Raw genomic sequence first — 21,668 nt, forward strand, 5'->3', positions numbered from 1 at the left:
TTGGCATCCCTCTGTCTTGCCGCACCTAGAAACACGTGTACTGGCACGTAATAAATGACTTATATCATATCCCTGATTGAAGTAGGAGTTAGGGAGTGGGAGGCAAGGAACGGCCGGTTAGACGAAGCACCCATCAAAACAGAAGTCATCCACGCGTTGTCAATCAGGAGATGTTCATCAAACTCAGGTGACATAGCTCTATCCCGTGCATGTAAAAGTCAATGATTTTGGCCTGTATAAAAGTGAGTTGATAAAAGCGAGTATACAAGCAAAGCACCTTATGGCAGCTCCAATGCTGTGCAGTAAATAGGTTGGATAGAGGCTGCCATCATGTTTGAGGCTGCTTACATTTCTTCATTTAGACCATAGCCAAAAAGAGCCTATTTGCCTGGCAAATGTGGATCGCAAAGTCATGGTAGTCCTAATACTTCAGTACATGTAGCGCCCCTTCACAATCATTCAGGGCTGATGAGATGGAAACGTATAGCAACTTGATCTTTAGCATAGCAGCTGCCACAATGGAGGATGGAATACAACAGCATTTCTAGGTGGCCATCTCCGAAGGATCAGACATCCATTTACAGCTTTTAATAACAATATAAAGAGATAGTCTGCTTACAGGTTCTTTCCTCAATGTTCTGCATAGAATGCAGGATGACCAGGTTTTTTTCTCGTTAGCCTACTGCCAAGAATCCATCTGTGCCGGCATTGGGGCAGGAAGACCTAAACAACCCCCCCCCCCGCGCCTTCACCATTGTGGTAGGAAGACCGGGCTCCCTTTGGCCCCAAAGAAGTTAATTAGCACCGCAACCTATTGACTCTGCAATCTTGAAGTAGAGAAAAAGGGGCAGCAACAGTCTGGGAACCTACGGCTACAACAGAGACATCCTTTATGACAATTTACATGCCCCAACATAAAAAGTAACCTCCTTGCATAGTGGTTAAACCTTTGTAAGGATCAGATTGAAGACTCAGCCTGCCTCGAGGCTTTGGCCCTAGACTTTAGACTGGCAGACATATGCTCTGTCCACTGAGCTAGGAGGGCTCCGTTCCCTTTCAAGAAGAAAGTCCAGCCTCCAAGTTCAGGAAGCAGGATGCCTTTTATGAGAAGAAAGCAGGGTGTGACGTAGCTTCACAGCTATGCATGAGCTGCGTGGAGGATCAGGGCAAGATTTCCTCCAATCTAGCCCACATCACAGGTAGCAATTAAGTCTCATAATAACAAATTCTACAAAGAAGTGCAAACGCATGACCTGTAAAAATAAAATCAAAATCAGAGTGCTTGCTTGAACAGAAATTACTTGGGACATGCGTAGACCACACGTTCTTCGATTGCACCCATGGAGAATCAAACAGGTCATCAGTGTGCGTCTCTACAATGGTAGCAAACAGCTGCTTCACTGCTTTTAGCATAGGCACCATTTTGTGAATGATCCCACTGAGCTCAGTTAATCATGCCTCTGTAGGGCCTCAGAATGCATCCATGGATCGGAGCGAGGACCCTCTGCAAAAACCCATATAGGCGTAATGCCTTCTGAGACTGTTCCTAATGAAAGCCCCTACCAAGAAAGGATTGAACAGCAACTCTACTGCTTTAACATTGGCTGCCATTTTGTGAATAATAGTAACATGCTCAGTTAATAACAGGGGCTAAAACTTTGGGAATGTCCTTTCCTTACTATAAGCAGTCAATTGTTGCCCAGGCAGCCAAAAGGATGTACCCTGGTAGTACCAAAGAAGTGATCCTCAGGGGAAACTCCAGTCATTGGAGATGCTATTCACCTGCATTTTCCTGGTACAGACTGACTCTGAATTAATCCATAAATTTAACACCTGAGGGAAAACCCAGTTAGTCGGTCCTAGTAGACCCCTGTAGCGAGGATCATCGGACATGTATCTGCCCAGGTTGGTCGCAGGCAGTCATTGTAATATTCAGTTTACCAGAATGCACTCCACCAGAAATTAGACCATTAGCAGTTGGCTTTCTGACCACAAGCACAGGAATTTAAGAAGACACAATTGTAATAGGAGCTTAATCAGCTACAGATGATCATTCTCTATGTAAAAGTTTGGGTACTAGACTCAGAGGGCTGATCAAGCATTGCAAGTTTGGAACTTAACAGCCCCCTTTCTTACGCTCACAAACCATTCAGGTCTATGCCCTCAGCCGTCATTCAGCTGGCAACATGAAGAATAGCTTGGTTACTAGTGCTGCCCTCCACCAGATGGAACATACAGACTGACATCTTCCGAACTGTAATCAGTATTTCACAAAGACAATGTGGTGTTATGCACTATTTCTTTCGACTCGATGAATGTGGCTGAACATATAAAATAAGGAAATGGGTTTTCAAACCATTTTTTCCAGTGCGTTCTAAGACTGAAAACATTCTACTCTCTGGATGTGAAGTGATCACCAGATTTACGAATCAATATGGGAAATGATAGTCTGCTACAGGGACGGAAATGTAGACATGGTTTTAAAAGTCTTTGACACCAGGTGAACGGCTAATGCTCGATTCGGACAAGGTCCCTCGAAACCTGCTTCCTTAGAAGGCAGGACAAGTCCCTCTATCATGGAGATTAGGGCTCTTTGAAATCTACCATAATTACTGAGTAAATGGAGAGGGCACATAACCGTAAGAATACGTTACTCACTGTAGAGACTACTGTATGCAAAGTACCTCTTTCCCGCATACGGCTCACCCTACAAAACCAATACAAGTTCTCCTTTAGGCTAGGCCAGATAGACAAGGACTCGTGGGTGAAGGGTGTATTACGATGGGGAGGGTGCAGTGACCATGCATGCACAATGGCTTTGTTTACATAGAGGCATTTTACAGTGCAGAAAGCTCTGGTCCTCTTTGAACGGAAAACCAACAAGTATGAAGGAAAGAGGATAAGAAATGAGAGACCCGTTTCAGATCTAAGATAGCAATCACGAGTTAATACAAATGATCAAGAGATTAACAACTTTATTTTAGGGGGTCAGGATTTCTGTTGGAGGAAAACCTATTCAAGTAGGGAATTAAAAGTTATAAGAAAAACAGGAATGTGATATAGGAAACGGAGTGAAGGGCCCATTCTGAAAAAGGACCTAGTATCAACTCTCCTGAGCACCTGTCAGGATAGTATTCACCAAGTCACTCACATTTCCAGTGAGTTGAAAGTACCTCCCCACCCTTTTGGGTCTTGGCTTTTCGTTTTTGTCATGGGAGGTCAAACCCCTCCGCACATTGCCCCCTGCCAGGCCTGTAAACTGCCATCCTTGGAATCAAGTTCTCATCAGGGTCTTGAAATTAGCCTCCCCCTTTCGGCCGGGCTTGGCCTAGCTCGTGCCCAAGTTGGCTTGCGGACCTTTGGTGGCATCATCATCCAGATAAAATTCATTTTGAATACGTATTAATTAGGGACTGAAGAGAAATGGAGTTGTCGCAATCGTCGGCATATGCTGAAACAGATATGCTCGAATCACCAAAGGGAGATCCACAACACAAAATATACCATCTGTTAATGTATAGGGAGAAAAAAAAAGGGGCAAGGACACAACCTTGTCCAACTTCTGTTTTAACATGAAACCAAGGAGTGCAATGTCCTCCACTAACTTAATGAACACATGCTTTTGTATCAAAATTTAACCAGTGTAGTACCCTGGCAAATCTTCCAGGCAGATTGACTCCTGCAGATAACAGTGCAGCTCCATTTACTTTGTCCCCAGGCCAAGACTTCCAATTCTGCTTTACGCTTAGAAATTGCTTTCTCATACTTCACCCAAGCTTTTGTGATCTGGAGTTCAAAGTGCATGGCTTTTAAGAGACATGTGCACTCATCTGTAGAAGGACTACAACCATGGTTACAATTAGTATTTCTATCGACACCCATTTTAAAGAAACTGAAAGAGGCAGAAGTCAAACTCCTCAAATTTTGCAAGCAGTTTCTCAGAATCTACCTCAAGTCTCAATAAATCATATTAGAGGTAAGTTATTATTAATTCCCTCTTGGGGAACTAATTCATAACAGTTCCCATCATATTATTCTTCTACACAAATAAAGTGGCCAGGTCAATATTGTGCATAGCAACACATTTGACTGTTAAAATCCCCTCCAATTATAAACCAAGACACAATTTTATCATTAGCTGAGATGGAACCATAAATATTACATTTAAAATCTAGTAATGCTGAACCATAGCTTCCACTCTGGGGGCCATTATAAAAGTTGGTCCAGCCTTTAAAAGCAAGAGCAACAGGTGTGGAGAGTTGGTATCAATTACTCCAACATCGGAGCCCAGTGAAGATTTGATCAAATTAACCAAACCATCTGCATGTCTCCATCTTCGTTTTTTAGAAGCCATGACTTGATATAAAAAAAAAAATCCAAGTAACAGTCGTAATCTGCCTAGGTTTCCTGTACGAGAATAGATTTATTTTCTAAAACGTGTATTATTTCTGGGTTCTCCAATTCCCACAAAGCACAGCAATATTCCAAGACATTAAAGGAATTTAATCTCATGGATGCCGACTGGTGTCGTCCCAAGACTTGGTTATAATAATGGGAGAACCAACAAACTGTACATTAGCATTCTTCTCCGTGGATGGAAAACCCACTGCCACTTGAGTGAATTATAGTGGATTTAGAAGTTTGCCTTTTTAATGGTCAATCAATTTCTTCAATACAAAAGCTTCCAATTGGTTTTCTAAAAGTACTAAATAATCCCCTCTGTGAAGGCAGTTGAATCGCACTTGCATCCCTTACAGTCTGTTCCATGTCTACCCCCACTTGTTGGATCTTAGTCAGAACGATAGGATGGTTTATTAATCCCTTGTTTATTGATAATTTACCAGGGTTCTCAGAATAGATTGGGCTACGATGGACACTAGAGCCAATCAAGCCAAGGGGCAATTAATAAATAAGACAACAATTTAGGGTTGGCAAAGGTTATTGCAGTGCAGTCCTCTACACTCGTCTGCTTAGTTGAGCAGATCCAGTTAGTACGATTGGCCATAATTATTTTCGGGGCATTAATATCATGCCCCCTCAAACTAGCATCGATCCAATGTGTCACCTTGTTCAGAGTAAAAGCTGTTGAATTTGTACCCCAAATTGTATTCCAACTTGGGGTAGAGTTCAAAGGCGGAACGAAGTTTGAAACAGCTGCAACCACAGAACGCATTACAATGGATGGCCTGTGATTTGCTAGAATTGTATTCCCAATAATAGAGTTCTGCAAAGAAGGTACAATGGTAGATTTGCAGATGGACCAACATACTTTCCCGCACCCCTCGTTTAGTCCTTCAATGAAGGTTGGCTAATTCTGGAGATAACAGATTTCTGATAAGGTCATCAATAAAAGATGGAGTGCCTGTCAGACCTTGCTTAACCTTTATTTTTTTTAAATAAATGCAAAGTTAATCGAACATTCTCCACCATGGAGTCTATCTTGAAATGCATTCCCAAACATAGCTTCCTAAACTCAACATTAGCCACTTAATCACCCTCCATTCCAGATATACCGCTTCTGAATAATTACCAACACACCCTTAACCAAAATAGGCTCCTCAGAGCTACAGACTTTAGATTCTACTAAAGTCTGCCTCCGAATATCAGGTTGGGCTGGCCCCTGATCAATTAAAGAGAAATCCCCTACAAATGTTAAGTCCACCACAGACTTAGTTCAACTGATTCTTTTTTGATCGCAATACATTACCCAAACTAAGACCCACTAATTGGAAATCATTTTCCAAAGTTTACTCTATACTAAAAATGTTTTCTTCTAATTTAGCAGATACCCGATGCAGCTTAAATGTGAATCAAGAGAACATGTTTGCTACATCACAAATAGTATTGCTAAGATTCTTACCAGCAGGTGATTGTTGCTGCGTATTAGCTTTCCTCTTATATGTGGCATACGAAATGAAATAAATATAGAATACAAATATTTGAAACATTAGATAAAATATGCAAAATCAATCATAAATAGAAAGAAAACCATGCAGTTATACAATAGTACAATAGCCAGCAAAAAGGTACTACGTCCACACTTAAGCAAAATAAAAGCCGAAAGCTGCTCAAAGTATATTGTGTGTGGTTTGTTGTAATAAAATCAATAAAAATTGTTTACAAAAACCTGCTCAAAGCGGCCTCCTCAAATGAACATACATCAAAATATTTTTTAAAAAAATGAAAATACTGATTCTACCTGAGTTTGAGATGGTGATCTTAAGAAAATGGTAAAATATATTACCAGCACCCATCAATCTTAAAAAAAAAAAAAATTAAAAAAATCTTACAAAAACCCAAACAGTAAGCAGTGAGCCGTGCAGTTTGCACAGCTTAATCAAACTGTGTTCAGAGTGCACAGGTCAACAATTCTCCTATTTTCCAAGTCACTGTGCTTTTAAATCTTTGTAGACTAATCCACAGGATATTCAAAATTACTTCATAAATTGCCACCATTTGAAGGGGCAGCTCTGAGCAGATGTTATTTACAATTGCAGTAACCAGCCCCAGTATATCCTGGATAAACACTCTAGCATACTAAGGCCGACTCAAGGGCACTGCCCACAGTCGCTGGATAGAGGGCATAAGATCCATAAAGTGCATGAGAATAAGAAAAACACAGCATAAAGTGCAAGCCTTTTCGCCCAACCAGACCCATTTAGTCTTTAGTCCACAAAACATTCAGCAGAGATGTTTACAGTTCCCAGAGTTTTACATCCTAAACAAACACTGTAAAGCACTCTAAAAACAGACTCAAAAAGGCATAGCCAGAAGTCACTTGAAAGGGGGCAAAAAGTGCATAACGATCACAGGATGCATAAAATGAATATTGTCAAAATGTAGGCAACGTTTTTAGCACAAAAGCTAGTGCAAACCTATAGGCCCAACCACAGGGAGCTAGCCCAGAGTCAGCCCATTACCCAGCCACAATATGTCCAATGTAGCAGTATGTTGAAGCTGCTATATTCCAGCTAGAGACGGGGCCTGAATCAGTCCAAGCAACAGACGAGCCCAAAATCAATCCAGTCAATAGAGATTCAGGGTCAAGTCTGGGTCCAAGTCCTGAACCCAAAACAGTAAAGTTAGCAATATTAGATAGGCAGGCATGAGCACTGCTGGTAACGTACCAACAGGGAGCCATCAGCGGGGCAGACCAACAGAAAAACAGCACGGCCTGCCCCGCTAGCCACTGTGCTACATCAGGTGTGGAGGTTAAATGAGCCCAGCCAGCCCAATTATTCGGCTGCCTCCACCTCTAGCCGCTCTGCTCTATCCGCATCAAACTACTTTTGCAATGCAATGCAGACCGCCTTTAAAACTCCTACCCCTCCTCCTGTCTCTCCAATCTGCTACGCACCTCGCTAGAATGCCAACTTCTTCATGCCTTTTCTTTACAAGTTCACTCCAAGACTAATTGTGCCAATGCATGCCCTGATTTCAGTGTAAATTTTTCCATTAGCTTTGCAATACGTAATTGCCCCATGCTTGTTGGTTCTAGGTTACCCACGTGTTTGATACGCATGTTAATTTGGGAGCAGGTGAGGCAGATGTGTCAATTTGAATTGGACCGTGCCACTATACCAGAAAGTGCCTAGCATCCATATTTGGATCAGGCAACCCGCTCCAGTTTGCATTCAATGCAGATTCGTGAAGTCGGCAGTCCTAAACTGCACATTGTATTGTATATTTGTATAGCGTGCAAAACCCGGAGGTATCTAGGCACTTGTGCTTAGTTTCAGTGGTTCAGGTTACAGAGAGGAAGCGCATAATGTACCTATAGTAATTAAGGAACATGCAGCGGAATACATCATACGTAAAGTGCAGGGGAGTGAGACAAGTGAGGCGGAGCATGGAGCTTCCCCATGTTGCATGGCGGCAGCATCACACAGATACAAGAGTCAAATGGGCAGGAACCTGCATGGAGACACAAACAGGATTAAGTTGGCAGTCTAAACATTTCTTGACATCCTATATATGTGGGAACTCCATTTACAGACTTGTTCCCTGGTGGTATCATCGCTTGGCAGCCTGATATCACCCGATGCTGGCACTAGATCCTCTTCAGTTATCAGGGCACACATTTCTTCTGTCCTGAATGCTATCTGTACTCAAGGGGTTTCTGAAGGAAGATTGGGAAACTCTGGGGCACCACCCGTATGCAGCCTCTTCAATCACATCCTGCAGGGAGTGAACGTCCCAGCGCCCCATCCCCAGGGGTGACAAATTGGTGACCTTGTAGCACAGCTGATAATCTTGTCGCACAAACTATATCCTTTTGAGGAGGATTTTAATTTTACAGCCTATTAAAAGGATACCTACACGCTCAGTTTCATTCGGGCATTGACTTTACAAAGAACAGTCGCTTCAGAGGAGACTACCCTTACACAAAATGAACATGGGGGGGGGGGGGGATTCCCAAAACGTTTAATGTTTTTGAAGTGTTTGTGCATCATCTGCAGATGAACAATTAAGGAACTATTGCACTTGCCAATAAAGAAAGGGAGCAGTTTAAAATTCGGCACTTGTTTCTACATGATAAAAACAAAAGCCTTACATAGCACTAATATTTTTCCACAATCTTTCGTGAAGCCTCAAAGAGTGAAAAATGAGCCAGTGGTCATTCATTATTTAACTAGGTTTTGTAATGTCTGGGACTGCATCCTGTGACTATCATACTAACTCACCAGGACGTCCAACAGAAACGCACATTTCTCTACACCAAGATCCACATCAAGTTCTCATGTGTACCCCACATCCACTCTTCAGCTTCTCCTTGATCTACACTGAGCAACAAGCCAAAGCCTACAGGTTTACGCCCACACAGGCCAGCATAAGGTCTTCAGACGCCTAGAAGTATCCCGCACGACCACCACCTAGAAGCATCACCCTACAAAATATAGGACCTTAGCAGATCTGTCTCACACCACCACTTCAGCAAAAGCAGAATTTGCTCTACTCCCACTATCCAATACTCAGCGCGCTACGCGCTTCACTTACAGGTCCATTAGCACCAAAAGGGAAAGTAAACTCAACTGGTAATTAACATGAACGGACGAATATGGAGGTACTTTTTTATAAAGAGCTTCCCAACCGAGGTTCAAAACAAAAGCCGACTTGCAGGACTACAGCAGTCTTCTTACCTTCACAATGAAATTCTGGGTCACCGGCAACTTTATTAACTACAACACGGTAGGCCATTCCCTTCAACCAAAAGCACAGAAGGATTGGAGGAAAGCATCAGGTTTTTAAATATATTTGAGAAAAGCTTGAAGTGTCAATGTTGGTGGTATTGAAACACATGGACAGCAAATGTATCATGATTCAAGAGTGGAGGCTGGTCTTTTCCATTCATCCTTGCCGTCCCTGTGGACAATGCTAATTGCACACATCCGGCTCAATTTTGACCGTTTTATGAATACGAAATGTGTTTCTCACTTTACTGTCCCCTTCATTTAACTAAAACAGCATGAACATATTTATTTCATTCATTTTCATTCTCGCTCTCTCAGACATTGATTTGTACACTACCTCAATGATCTTCCTACCAGAGCAGTGGCAACAAAGGCGCAGACGCCACTCGGCAAGTGAGCAGGAAAAGCACGAAAAGCTAACAGCAATAAAGAAAGCATGTACAGCGAATTGGAAAACCAAGTTAAAACCGGTTAGGAAATAAAGGGGTCTTCCATTTCTTTTTTTTTTCAAATGGTACTCCATCACCAAGTAGCTCAAGTTAGCCACAACAGCGGTATGAATAATTCTTCATTAAGCGAAAACCGCAGTGGGGAAAAGTGGAGGCAAATCATACCAGCTCTCAAGGGCTCTCGGAACAGGAACATTTAATTTCCGTTGTTAGGAACTGCTGCTCCCTGCTTAGCGAATGCAGTTTCCAGAGACAATCGGGTAGTCGTGGGGGGACGTACTAGTGCAGATGACCCCTTTTGGGGGGAGAACGAAGGAGCATAGAAATAATATGCTGCAGTAATAGCCATACTTCAAAGATATCCACATTGCCAAAGCCAAGGAAACTGAAGTAATACTGGAGGAATGTGTAGGCATCTCTTCTCCAAATTGTATAGCATACAGAACTGAGCGATCAGGAAAAACAGGTGGGACGAGAATAAGTTACCAAAAAATGGCGCTTAAACATGAATTGTCGAGAAAGACGGGAGGAATGATTCTAATAAAGGAGACCCAGTACCCTTCCTGCGCTAGTGGTGATCTTCCCTCTACTTGTCGAAAAAAATGGAGGCGATGGAGCAGGTCCATCAGCGACAGGCAACAGGATGGAAGAAAATGACAAAAGGTTCGAGTATCCAGACAATGTAGGCTCAAAGGACGTAGATTAATACAGATGGAAGAGGCTGTCGCAGATAATGCATGATGCAAAAAGGGAGGGAATAAGGACAACATCGAAAGCTCTCGGTTTCACTAGCTATAAAGTCATGGGGAAAAAACTGCCTGTAACACCACCAAAGAAACGCACTGGAAAAAAGTTAAGAGGAGAAAAAGGGTGGGCGGATTTGTTCTTGGACAACATTTTTTTTTTCCCACATCTTTAGTTCAAGCTTTAACGAGGAGACGGCGGGAGTAACATTGGGCAAGGAAGTCATGCTAAGAAGGAACTTATTTAGCACATAAGCCAATGATTGGCAACGCATAACAGAAACTAGCCCCATATGAGCAACAAGTTAAATTAAAGAAGGGATGTACATTTTAGCAAAGTAGGTCCGAGTGTGGAAATTGGAAGAAAGAAATTCTATCAATGGGGATGAGTCACGTTGAAATTTTGGAAGTGACTCACACAGGATGAATGTCAGTCTCTCCATTGCACAAATGTTCCATCACTTACCCCACCAGATTACCATATGGGGACTTGTGTGTCTTTCCAGTTCAGAGCTATGGAGAGTCTGGCTGCATTAAGGGGGTGAGTGAAGAATTTGGGGGATTGGACCCTCATGGTATCCTCGTTCATGTCCTTTGCGCTGCCCAGGACCATAACTACTAGATCTTGTGGAAATGACACTCCTGTCATGTGTTCAAGTCTGGCCAAGATTTCCTGACACAAACTCTGAGCTCTGGGACATGACAACCATGGTCATAGTACCATTGAAGACATTTCTTTATAGTGATACATTGATGATTTTGCTGCTTTACTCCCTATTGTTGACCAGGTCGCTACAGGGATCTTCGGTCCCAGCTCCTCCTACCATCTTTTCATGTATGGCACGATTTCCTCCAGGTTGATGTCTGGGAGGAGATATAGCTTTGTGATCTTTGCTTTCTGTATGTATGTATGTGGCGTTTGAGAGGCGGTGGCCGTCGTGGCGCAGCCTCCTTGTTTGTAGGGTGGGTTATCCAGTGACAAAGCTGAATGCAACAGTATCTTTCAGATTCTGGGATAGAACATTTGTGTTTGTCCTCCTCAAAAGTTAGGGGTTGCCCTAGGTGGAAGCAGTCTCCCAATATGTAGTGCAGCGTTGGGACGAAGTTGATTTTCAGGGCTTGGATTCTGACCACCATGGAACAGTCTTGGGCATTCCACCTGTCCAAGTCTGTGCTTAGTTCCTTAAGTAGAGGGTTAGATTATGTTGGGGACAGGGGTTTCTATTTCTGGATATAGTTTGATACCCTACACTATCTGAGAAATTAGTATTAGTGTCATCCCCTACAAAGCTGTAATAGCGGGCTCACTCTTCGAGATATTTAAGACTTTCGATTTAAGATAGTAGATGAAGAAGTCGGGGATACACTCAAAGCTAGAAAGCTTGTTTGGTTGCTAGTGATAGTTTTGAATGCCATAGTTTAGAATGGCAAAATATCAAATGAAAATGTGTTGAAAAAATGCATTTTTAAACAAAAGAAATTAATGAATGGGGGTCCCCCACAACCCCTGTTTTTTTTACCCCTTAACACCCATTAGTAAAAAAAAGGAAAAAAAAAAAACACCTTTACCTACAAAAAAAAAAATCTTTTTTTCGGTGCATTTTTTTCAAAACTTTTGTCATTCGAAACTATGTTTTCGTAACAATGCCTGGATACCACTTGTTCTTGACCTCAGGGAGGGATGTTTCCGCATGAGTCAGGAGAGGAGGACCCCATCCGCGTATAACGCTTTGTGTGAGATACTTCACATCACAGGGCCGTCAATTACCTTGTTGGTTCTGATTTTTGAGGTGAAGGGTTGCAAGAAGATGGCAAAGAAGATTGGGGAGAGGGGGCACCCCTGCCCGACTCCTCCCTTGAGTTTTGGGGGTGGGGAGGAAGACAACCATTTATTTTCAACCTGGTTGTCGGGTTTTCCAAGGTAGCTTTGACCCGCGTCCTAAATCTAGGCCCAAATTTCATGACCTCCATCGTCTCACATAGAAGTGCCAACCCACTTTATCGAAGGCTCTGTTTGCATCCATGCTTAACAGAACCAGATCTGAGGGCAACCAGCAGTGTTGCCATTACATTAATTGCTCTTCTAATATTTACCTGTGGGGACTGTTGAGAGATGAAGCCCAGCAGGGTTTTTGCATGGCAAGTAACTTCCCGAACACGTTGGGCTCTTTATTCAGGGGGGGAACAGGTCTATATAAGGAGTAGTCAACTCCTGCATTGCCAAGTTCAAGAATCTCCCATGGAAGGGGACATTGTTTTGGTGTCTTGGAAGGAATTAAATAGTGTTAGGTGCAGTTGGTGCATAAAGCTTTTGAAAAAGAGCGGTATTAATCCGTCCAGCCCAGGGGCTTATGGAAAGTTAGTTGCTTGATAATGCTTCCAAACTTCCTCTTTGGTTATTGGGGCTTTGAGTCGCAAAGAATAGGCGAGAGTGAGGGTGATCCGTCCTAAATAAGTAAGCCATCTGATTTGTGGAAGATATGCTTTCACCCGCCATCATTTGGGTGAAGATGCCATGGACTATATTAATTTTAGGCCCCTCGACAAAGTGACTCACCAGCTCTGAACCGAACGCAGGGAAAAAGTTCAGCTGCTCAGTATGTAATTACTTGTCGGCTAGTAATCTATTAGCTTTATTGCTCCGAGTGTAGTAGGTTTGTTTAGTAGCCATCAGGGATTGGGCAGTGTGTTCAGTGAGACGGGTTTCTAGTTTTGCTCGGGCGATTTAGGGAATACTTCATCCTTTATGGCTTTTTGCATGTCTCAACTTCAGCTTCTAGCGCCTTGCGGAGGGTGCCCTTAGCTCTCATATAGGCTATTTTTGAGATACTCTCCCATGTTGGGAAGCTCACCTCTGCTTGAGGGCCCAACCCTCCACATAACACCAGGGAAGTCTGTAGCGCCACGCTGCAGCTGGTGTGATGCCGATTCTTCAGTATTCGTAGCTCTGCCCCTGCCAGCTGTTGGGTTAAGAGCCCAATGTCAGTCTGTGCTGGTGCTGCACTGTGGGATCTGTTTAGTGTGAACAGGGGATTACAGGCAGGAGGACTTGCAACCTGGGTCTTCTGCTCCCCCCTGACCGGAGATTTGCCGGCTTCCAAGGCAGAGCACATCTCACAATGGTTTTGTTGCAACAGACCAGGATGGGGCTGCGCCCCTCCTCCCACCGTTCACTGCAACACCCCTGCTCTCAAACTCAGTGGGTGCATGGTGCAGGTTGGGCAATTTACCATGGACACAGTGTGTTGCCGGGGCACTCACAGCTGGTCTCACGCCGCAGGTTACACTGGCGGCTCTCCTCCCTGGCCTGTGGTCTAGAGCCAGAGCAGATTAGCTCTCCTGTGCCTCACCTGCCAGGGGCTTTGTTAGCAGGCGATCTTAGTGCAGATTTATGACCTCACATCACTGGATCAACGGTGGGGCCACAGAGCTTGACTAGTTGGCGTCCGCCATTGTGTGCGCCATGCCACCCCCACACCCTCCCTCTCCAAGACAACAATGAATTTGTAACAATACCCTCAATCACTTATAGGGACTGTAAGCTCAGTGTTAATTGGACAGCTGGATAATATCAAATAGTCAAGACAAAGACTTTCGATAAATTACAAGGCATTAAAGAATACTGAAAAAAGAAAAAGGGCCTTGATAACATTCATACACTAGAAACTAAGCTAGCCAGGATGACCAATGGGATTGAAAATACATTGTGGAAAAGACAAACTTACTTGGTTAACCAAGGGGGTCCAACCTAAGGCAATATATAAAAGCATTTATTTCCAGAATTACTCGTTTATAGAATGCTGAAGGATTGCTAGAGGTTTCATATGACCAGAGCATTTCAGAAATGTTACAGCGACTCTTACAATACATAATGCAAAGAACAAAATGTAGTTTACTCAACTGCACTACCCAAACACACATAGGCTGCACAGTTTCAAAGCAGAAGGATTTATACTTTAATCAAAGCTAGTAGCGATCAGGCCACTGAAGATGTAATTTTGACAGTTTAAGGATGCTTTTAGAGAAATTGGCAAATTGGTGAAATTATAAATGTATAATAAAAATAATATGTACTTGATCACGTTACCTCAGCAGGAGCATGTATTAGGAACATTATTAGTACTCGGCGCAACAAATCCACAGGATACAGTTCATGTGGACTGGCTCGTTTCCAAGCCATACCAGTGTAATCCAGTGGACGCACTTGCGTGCATCGCACACCGGGTGTCGTCATCTTTTTTCTTTCAGACGGCCATGGAAAGTGAGAAGGGACTACACATACTCCCTTCTCCTCTTACATGGCGGCCATTTTCCTAGTTTACTATGGCCGCCACGGAAAGAGAAAAGTGACTACGTTTTCTGTCCGCGGCAGGCATTTTTTCCTACTGCAAAACGCCTCAGTATTATATGCAATAGGCTTTATGCTGTACAAAAAGACGGCTCCTCTTTTCTAATTTCATCTTGAAAAAGGATCAAATTATGTAGTGTGTACATTTTCTGTGAAACATGCCCTTTTCAAAATTGCAATTCAATGTCATAGCAGCCATGCCCATTTCATTTACTTAGTATTTTGTATAGTGCAGAGAATATGAAAACAAGGGAGGAAGGAAAACAAAATGTTCTCACATACAAAAACAGCTATATTGAAAAACGTTCCAGACTCGACAAATACTGTGCAGGGCTGCACATGCTGTACGGATGCGTTATGTCTGCATGCCAAATAAAATATGAAAAACCTTCAGCAGACCCATGGCCCTTTTGGGTGCATTTAACTTTACAGTTTAGGGAAGAGCGATCTTAAATAGGAAAGTGTTGGAGCTCTTACCTTGTGAGGTCATCAAGTTCACATAGAGTCCTTGCAGGAAGGAAATTTCAAATAACTGCTGCAATAACCGTTAGCCTTCTTTTTCAGACTCTAGCTCGTTTGAATGTGTGAGAGGACCAGACATTAGCTTTGGATGACCCTCAGGGTTCTCTTCTGAGAGTATTTGGTGAACTGGTCTACAAAGGTATTTGGGGCCAATATTCTAAATGCAGAGAGGCATTAACTCCATTTGGTATCGGATACGTAGCCAGTGGAAGAATCTCAATGCGCTCAAGACATGATTGTGGTTTTTCCAACCAAACAGCAGCAAGCCCAGTTTTGCATGGACTGAAGTCAGTCTCTTTCGTTGGGTTTCTTAACAAGAGACTACTATAATAATAATATAACTATAACTAATAGAGATCAGAGAGAACCAGAGCATTTGTCATTTAGGGTTGGGACAAGTGCAGGATTGGGAAAACTAAGAGATTCAGTATAGAATTATAACTCTCACTGTCACCGTTATGAAGTTTGAGAAGGACAGTGACTGGTCAAATATCACACACCAGTTCCTAACTAGTGTCGGGGAGTGGGTGCTGGATTGAGGACTTTAGGCCACCACCTGAGAGCATAGAATGTCACATATCAGAATTTTGGTTCATCACGCATTGAGGCAAAGTTGGTAAACAGCCAACAATGCTTTGATCACAAATAGGCAGTTGGCAAATCATACATTATATGGCGGATTTCCATCTAGTTGTATTCTTAATGGAGTGTCGTCTGTATAGGATTTTGAATTCTATTCCGAAGTGGTAGAAGCTTTCTGTTCAAAAGGGTAGAGTATACACTCTGAAAAGCTAAGGTTAGAGAGACAAACCCTGGGGTACTTCATACAGATCATCCTGAAGGTTTCATATTTAAAATGCCCCTAGTAGGAGTCAATCCATTTAGGGGCATTGCCTTGGATTCCAATGTGGGATTCCAGTCTCCCAAGGAGAATACCATTGTTAATGGTGTTGTATTAGCCGTTAGCATCTAGTTTCTGTAGTAATGCCGCTTTTGTGTCTAGGTGTATTAACTCTGCATCTTACTAGTTTGAAACCATATTGCTCATCTTGGAACAGAGCATATTGTTCAATGCACCCTGTAGCTTATTAGCAACCCTTTCAATTGTTTCAGCTTCTAGCGGAATTGTGGATGTATGCCTATGATTGGCCAACACAGAGGTATCAGCGCTGTTTTATTTAAGGAAAAGCATTTTTTTATAGCGTTGATCAGGCAAACTAAAAGGATTAGTGAAGATCAGGATGAGTTGCACAATGGCTTAAATCAGATCCTTAGCAGGTTCCCTAAACAAAGTTAAGATGGTGTTTTTGGTGGTTTGATCATGTTGGAATCCAAGGAGTCTTTCAGGGTAGCTGGTTGGAATGATTGCCCCCCGGAATTGGTTTGGTGGATTCAGTCTTTAATGTTTGTCACTTACAAGATGCAGCCATTTGACAGGTCGTATGTCAAATTCTTGAGTCTGGTCACAGATGGCCTCAAGAACACACAAACTGCCAGAAGCAGAGAACCTGTTTTCGATTTCTCTAATAAAATCCCTTGAACTGAGGGCTGACACCCTCCCTCTCTCACCTAGCGCAGGCCTTTCTTTCCCTTATCCTTCACCCTCTACTGTACTGGTCTCACTCCCATTCCTTACACTCGCAACCAAAAACCAAATTTCTCCCATCAACTGATACCTCACCTTGCACATCCCTTCAGAAATCTCCCTCCATGTTCCTCTGCTTGATCTGTTAGTACTCCCTTGATCTCACCCGAAGAACACCCACTTTGCGGTTTCTTGTGCCCTTTTAATCCTCACCCCTTCACCCTCCATTGGTGCTCTTTCCGTCACCAGAATGCTCAGGCCAAACACTGGCTTTCCTTTCCCCATTGGAGGTGTTACAGGTAAGCAAACACAGAAAGTAGGAGTTAAAGCCCTACCACTTTCTCATACATGGGTATGCCCGCCTTTCGAAATGCCCCACTACAATCAGAGTCAATGTCCAAGTTTGTGTTAGAGCTTCCAGGAGGGTTTGGTATGACAGTGTGACATGGGGACATGGGGACCGTAACGCAGTGCTGCTACAGACATGGGAAATGTCTGTGGGTATTACATAGAAGGCTGGGATTAGCAGTTTGCTGTGCAGACCATACTTGCATTCTCAATGAAGGTGAAGTTAACTCGGTGTTCCGTATCGCATAGATGGTTTGGTGCACCGATCTGGTTTGAAGATTTCTCTGTGGTATGGCAGTTACTCGCCGTGTCTTCCAATCCAGCTGCTTACTGGTTCTTCAACCACTAGCCATGCTTAACGCTGAAGAAAGACTGTCCAGCATTGTGCATTACATACATTGTGCAAGAACAGGCAGTTATCATTGCATGCAAACACGCCTAAGTAGAAGGGCCAATGACTGGGCCTTTCCAACTCCCACATCCAGACTCCGGTGCAGGACTGAATCTGGTGAAAACTCTAGTTTCTCCCTGCCTCCCCACCACCCGATCCCTCCACACCATACGCCAACGTTGAGGATTTCCCCATTCCCTCTAAAAGGGGTCACTTCCCTAGCCCCGTCACAGTGGTTTAAATATACATTGTGGTGTGGCTTAGGTTGGCAATTTCAGCATAAATCTTTAATAGTTGCCATGTTTGTTGCTTGGGTGAGGAGTTTAACTGAAGATGCATTTCTTCCGTTTGATGGTGTATTCGATTTCCTGGTTTGGCATTCAAATTTGTTCTCGTCCAAGGGACAACCAGATTTCAATCAAATAGTCCTTCTGGGTAGTTCGTGTAGATCGGTTTTTCATGATTGAATTTAAACCTTCTGTCAATCTTTGTAGACCCATTTTCCTTTCTGGTCTGAAAGTTACATGGGGGGGGGCGGTGAATTTAGATAAAGGTTTTGAGTGGTTTTCCACTGGTAGGGCTCAGAGCTCAGCCCTGATTAGGAAGAGTTCTGACCAGCATGTGGACACCAGAACAGCACATTCAGGAACAAAATGGTCCATTGATCTGAAAAACAAACCTACCGAGAGGAAGACTGCCAGACTCAAATTTAGTGATTCCGACATGCTTATAAAATGTTATGGTCCCAATTAAGTCTTAATAGAAAATATCACACCATGAACCAATTTATTGACCCCCTCTCTCTAATGAGAACAAATGACGGAAAGTAACAGTCTTATAGCCAATCCCAGGAGAAGATTCAAGAGCACATGGGGAAGAACCCTTCACACTCAAAATACCCCACAGCCTCATTGTTATACCATGGGTTGGAGAGGTTCAACCAGTGTGAGAAAGGAGAAAGGGAGATCCCAACAGCAGGAGGTAATTGGGAAGAGTGGGAAAAAAATAAATAAGTGTTAGACCAGCGACCCCTGAGGGACTTGAAGTCCTTCCTTGGTAGAGGAGTACACCTCTTCTCAGCTACAGGCTTTACAGAATTGGCAGTAGCCTTGCTCGGCTGGTCCACAGTCCCAGGGACCTCCACCGGTAAATTCAGCCCAAATTGCATCAATGGCATTGACAGCACAGTCAGCGCCGACAATGGCGCCAACGGCTTCGAGAGCCTGACCAGGGGCAAAGACCCGACAGGCGCACGCAACGGGCATGGTGCCAATATCTTCAAGGGCTTCGATGATTTCACAGGTCTCGACCCTTGCCAAAGACGAAGACCACGACCTGGACCTGGCACGTTTCTGGTGAAAACCCAAAGCCTTGTCTGACCAGGGCCTCGAAGGTTCCCGATATTTATCACGCCAGCTACCCGGGCCCAAAGGTGCGAGATTATCCGGCTGAGACAGTTCCCTGCCTGCTTCGTCAGAAGGCGTGGACGGAAATGTGCCTTGGGACTGAAATAGCAGAAACATCTGCACCCAGAGAGCATCGCACTCCTCCGGGGTCGAGGATCTGGTGGGGCAGGTCATCTTTTCTCGGGGAGGCATCATCCGAAGAGGAAGGCAACAATGACGCTGCTTCCTGGACCGCCTAACGAAAAAGATGAGTGGCGGGAACCACTGCGAGACCTGGAGCGCTTTGACTTCTTCCGACTAGGAGAGTCCCCTCTCGACTCGGTCCAAAGGCCAGCCAACTCAGATTTACGGGGCTTGGACACCCTGTCTACCTTCAATTTCCCCTTTCTTTCCCGCAAGGCCTTGGCAGTCAGCGACTGGCACTTCGAACAGTCATCCGTAAGGTGACCCTTGCCAAGGCACCAAAGACAAATTCAATGTGGGTCCGTGATCGACATCTTGAACCTGCAGTCGCAACATTTCTTGAAACAGACCGCGGGGTTGTCGGGGTAGAAGACGACATAGTACGGTAACTTAACAGTAACTACGAGGCTCGCAGAGTTTTATGAAGCAAACTAGTTTGCGGACAAAACAGAACTGAGGCTACGGGTGCCGTGCGTGCTACTTATAACATCCGATGACGTCACCGTCGATGGAAGCCTTTGAGGGACATCGACCCAACGCCATCGACGCAGAGCGCCCTCTGCCGAAAAAATGCAAGGGAGCGGGAACAGAGGGAAGACAGACAACGATCTTACTAGGCCCAGTGTCATTCAGATAGGGCAAGTGCATAGGGAAAAGAGCGAGGGGGGAGGGGACAGTGCAGTACATGGGATGGGCAGTGCAGGTGTGCAACTGGCAGGGCCTGGGCCCGGGATCAGAAGGGTGGCCAGATAACCAGTGCAATCTCAGTTTCAACCAGGAATTCAGCAGGGGAGAGGGGAGAGAAAGCAGAAGCAAAGAGGAAAGTTTTAAGGTGCTTCCGGAACCGGAGATGGTTCTCCTAAAGTTCAGGGAGACTGTTCCAGAGGGAGGCCCCCGCCGAAGAGAGATCTACCACCAACTCGTTGCTTGGAGAAGAGGCTGACCATGAGGAAGTTGGAGGTGGATGAATAAAGAGCTCGAGGAGGAAGATATTTAGGAAGAGACAGTTTAAGGTATTGAGGCCCCAGAAGGCCTTGTGGACAATGCAAGACACAATCCATTTCGAAAGTCTGGTTTCCATACACCAAGTAATGCTTTTGTAGTATTACGGTCATTTATTTTAGACTAGAACAGTCTCTTCCTCCCTATTTAAACTGCAGTGGATAGGGTAAAATGTTAGCTGGGACAGAAGGGGTTACACTTTCAGTACAGTAGTTCCTGTTTACGATGTTATGCTAGCAGTTTGTTGACTGGTCTGGCCTGAACCGCGGTGAGGGGTGCCTGGCAGTACGTGGCAGCAGGGTGTCCACTGAGGCTAGAAGGAAGGAACTATTTTACGGGCTATGTGACTGTCAGACGACTGGACCAGTGAGTTCAAGGACTTGACAGGAAAGAGCTGGGACTGCTGGAAATGAGACAGCGGTTCTGTGAGGATAGGCGAGATGTGGACCAGAGAGGTAAGAAAACAGACCCATTTCACTTAATGTGAATTTATCTAAGGAGTAAAGGGGGGGTGCGGAAGAGGGTCTGCTTTGAACTACTTAGCTCCCCACTCCATTCACTGGGTGGGCAGGGCCTCAAAATATAATTTGAGTCCTATCATTATATGGCTCCTAGAACAAAGGAGCGAAATCACCATAGAGGGCCTACTTCACATGTTTAGAATAAAGGTATCAATGCCCTTAATGGGTGCCTCTTCCATGCATAGACAACTGTTGATATTAATTGGTTGTGAAGCATCTTCGGCCTGAAGCACAGTGGTGCAAATGTCCTCTTGTGCCCCCAATGGATCATTTAAAATGTTAGGGTACAAGCATGAACTAATTAGAGAGAATTTCAGTGACTAGTGCGAATCCCTCATGTTTTGCATGCCCCACAGTTGTCGCCAAGATGGGGAGAGAAGGTTATATGTTTCGCCTTTAGTTATCAGAGGCGAGTCCTAAGATAGTTGTATACTTGCTACTCAGCTGTAATGCTGTCAGTCAGGTTTAATTTCTGTGATGAAAATCAGTCCGAGAAATAGGTTACACTACAGTATCCTATGTGTGGAAACCGGTTCCCCTTACCAGCATTCAACATTATTGGTGTTTTTGGAAGTAGGGACTTCTCTTCACAGGTGTTGAGTAGTTCTATGGAGGAGGAAATTTAAGTCCCATTGTGCTAGCTTTCCAGATGCCTACGGATCCATCTGGGGTAGGTTAATGGGCAGAAGTCTGAACATTCTGAAGAAAATGATTACGGCTCCCTTTATTGTCCATCCATATGGAGCAAAAATGACGTCAAGGTTTCTGATGACGTCATTATTTATTACAAAGTCATTGTTATATGCATGCCCATGGAACCCACATTGTATATAGCTGCAGCCATTAGAAGTCTTACTGTTTTTTTTTTTTAACCTTTGATTCATTACCCTTTCCTAAACCATACCAAATTCATGGTTTGATGCTTTGTCAGCTCATAAGTGAAACGGGGAGTATGATCTGCTCCATGATATCAAAATAT

The 21,668-nt window shown here is 43.9% G+C and overlaps 1 protein-coding gene across 2 annotated transcripts in view; it reads right to left on the reverse strand.

The window, feature by feature from the left end:
• LAMTOR2 (late endosomal/lysosomal adaptor, MAPK and MTOR activator 2) overlaps nt 1–21,668 on the reverse strand; it is a 131,233-nt gene that overhangs the window by 39,129 nt on the left and 70,436 nt on the right. The window contains exon 3 of one of the 2 annotated variants that reach the window (XM_069607134.1): nt 5,861–5,894. The exons of the other annotated variant lie outside the window; for it this stretch is intronic. Coding sequence (XP_069463235.1) covers nt 5,861–5,894 — 34 coding nt within the window. The remainder of the gene's footprint in view (nt 1–5,860; nt 5,895–21,668) is intronic. 2 annotated transcript variants of the gene reach the window in all.

The sequence above is a fragment of the Ambystoma mexicanum genome, chromosome 1p (genome assembly GCF_040938575.1).
Source record: "Ambystoma mexicanum isolate Mex_15411 chromosome 1p, UKY_AmexF1_1, whole genome shotgun sequence".
Taxonomy (NCBI): Eukaryota; Metazoa; Chordata; class Amphibia; order Caudata; family Ambystomatidae; genus Ambystoma; species Ambystoma mexicanum.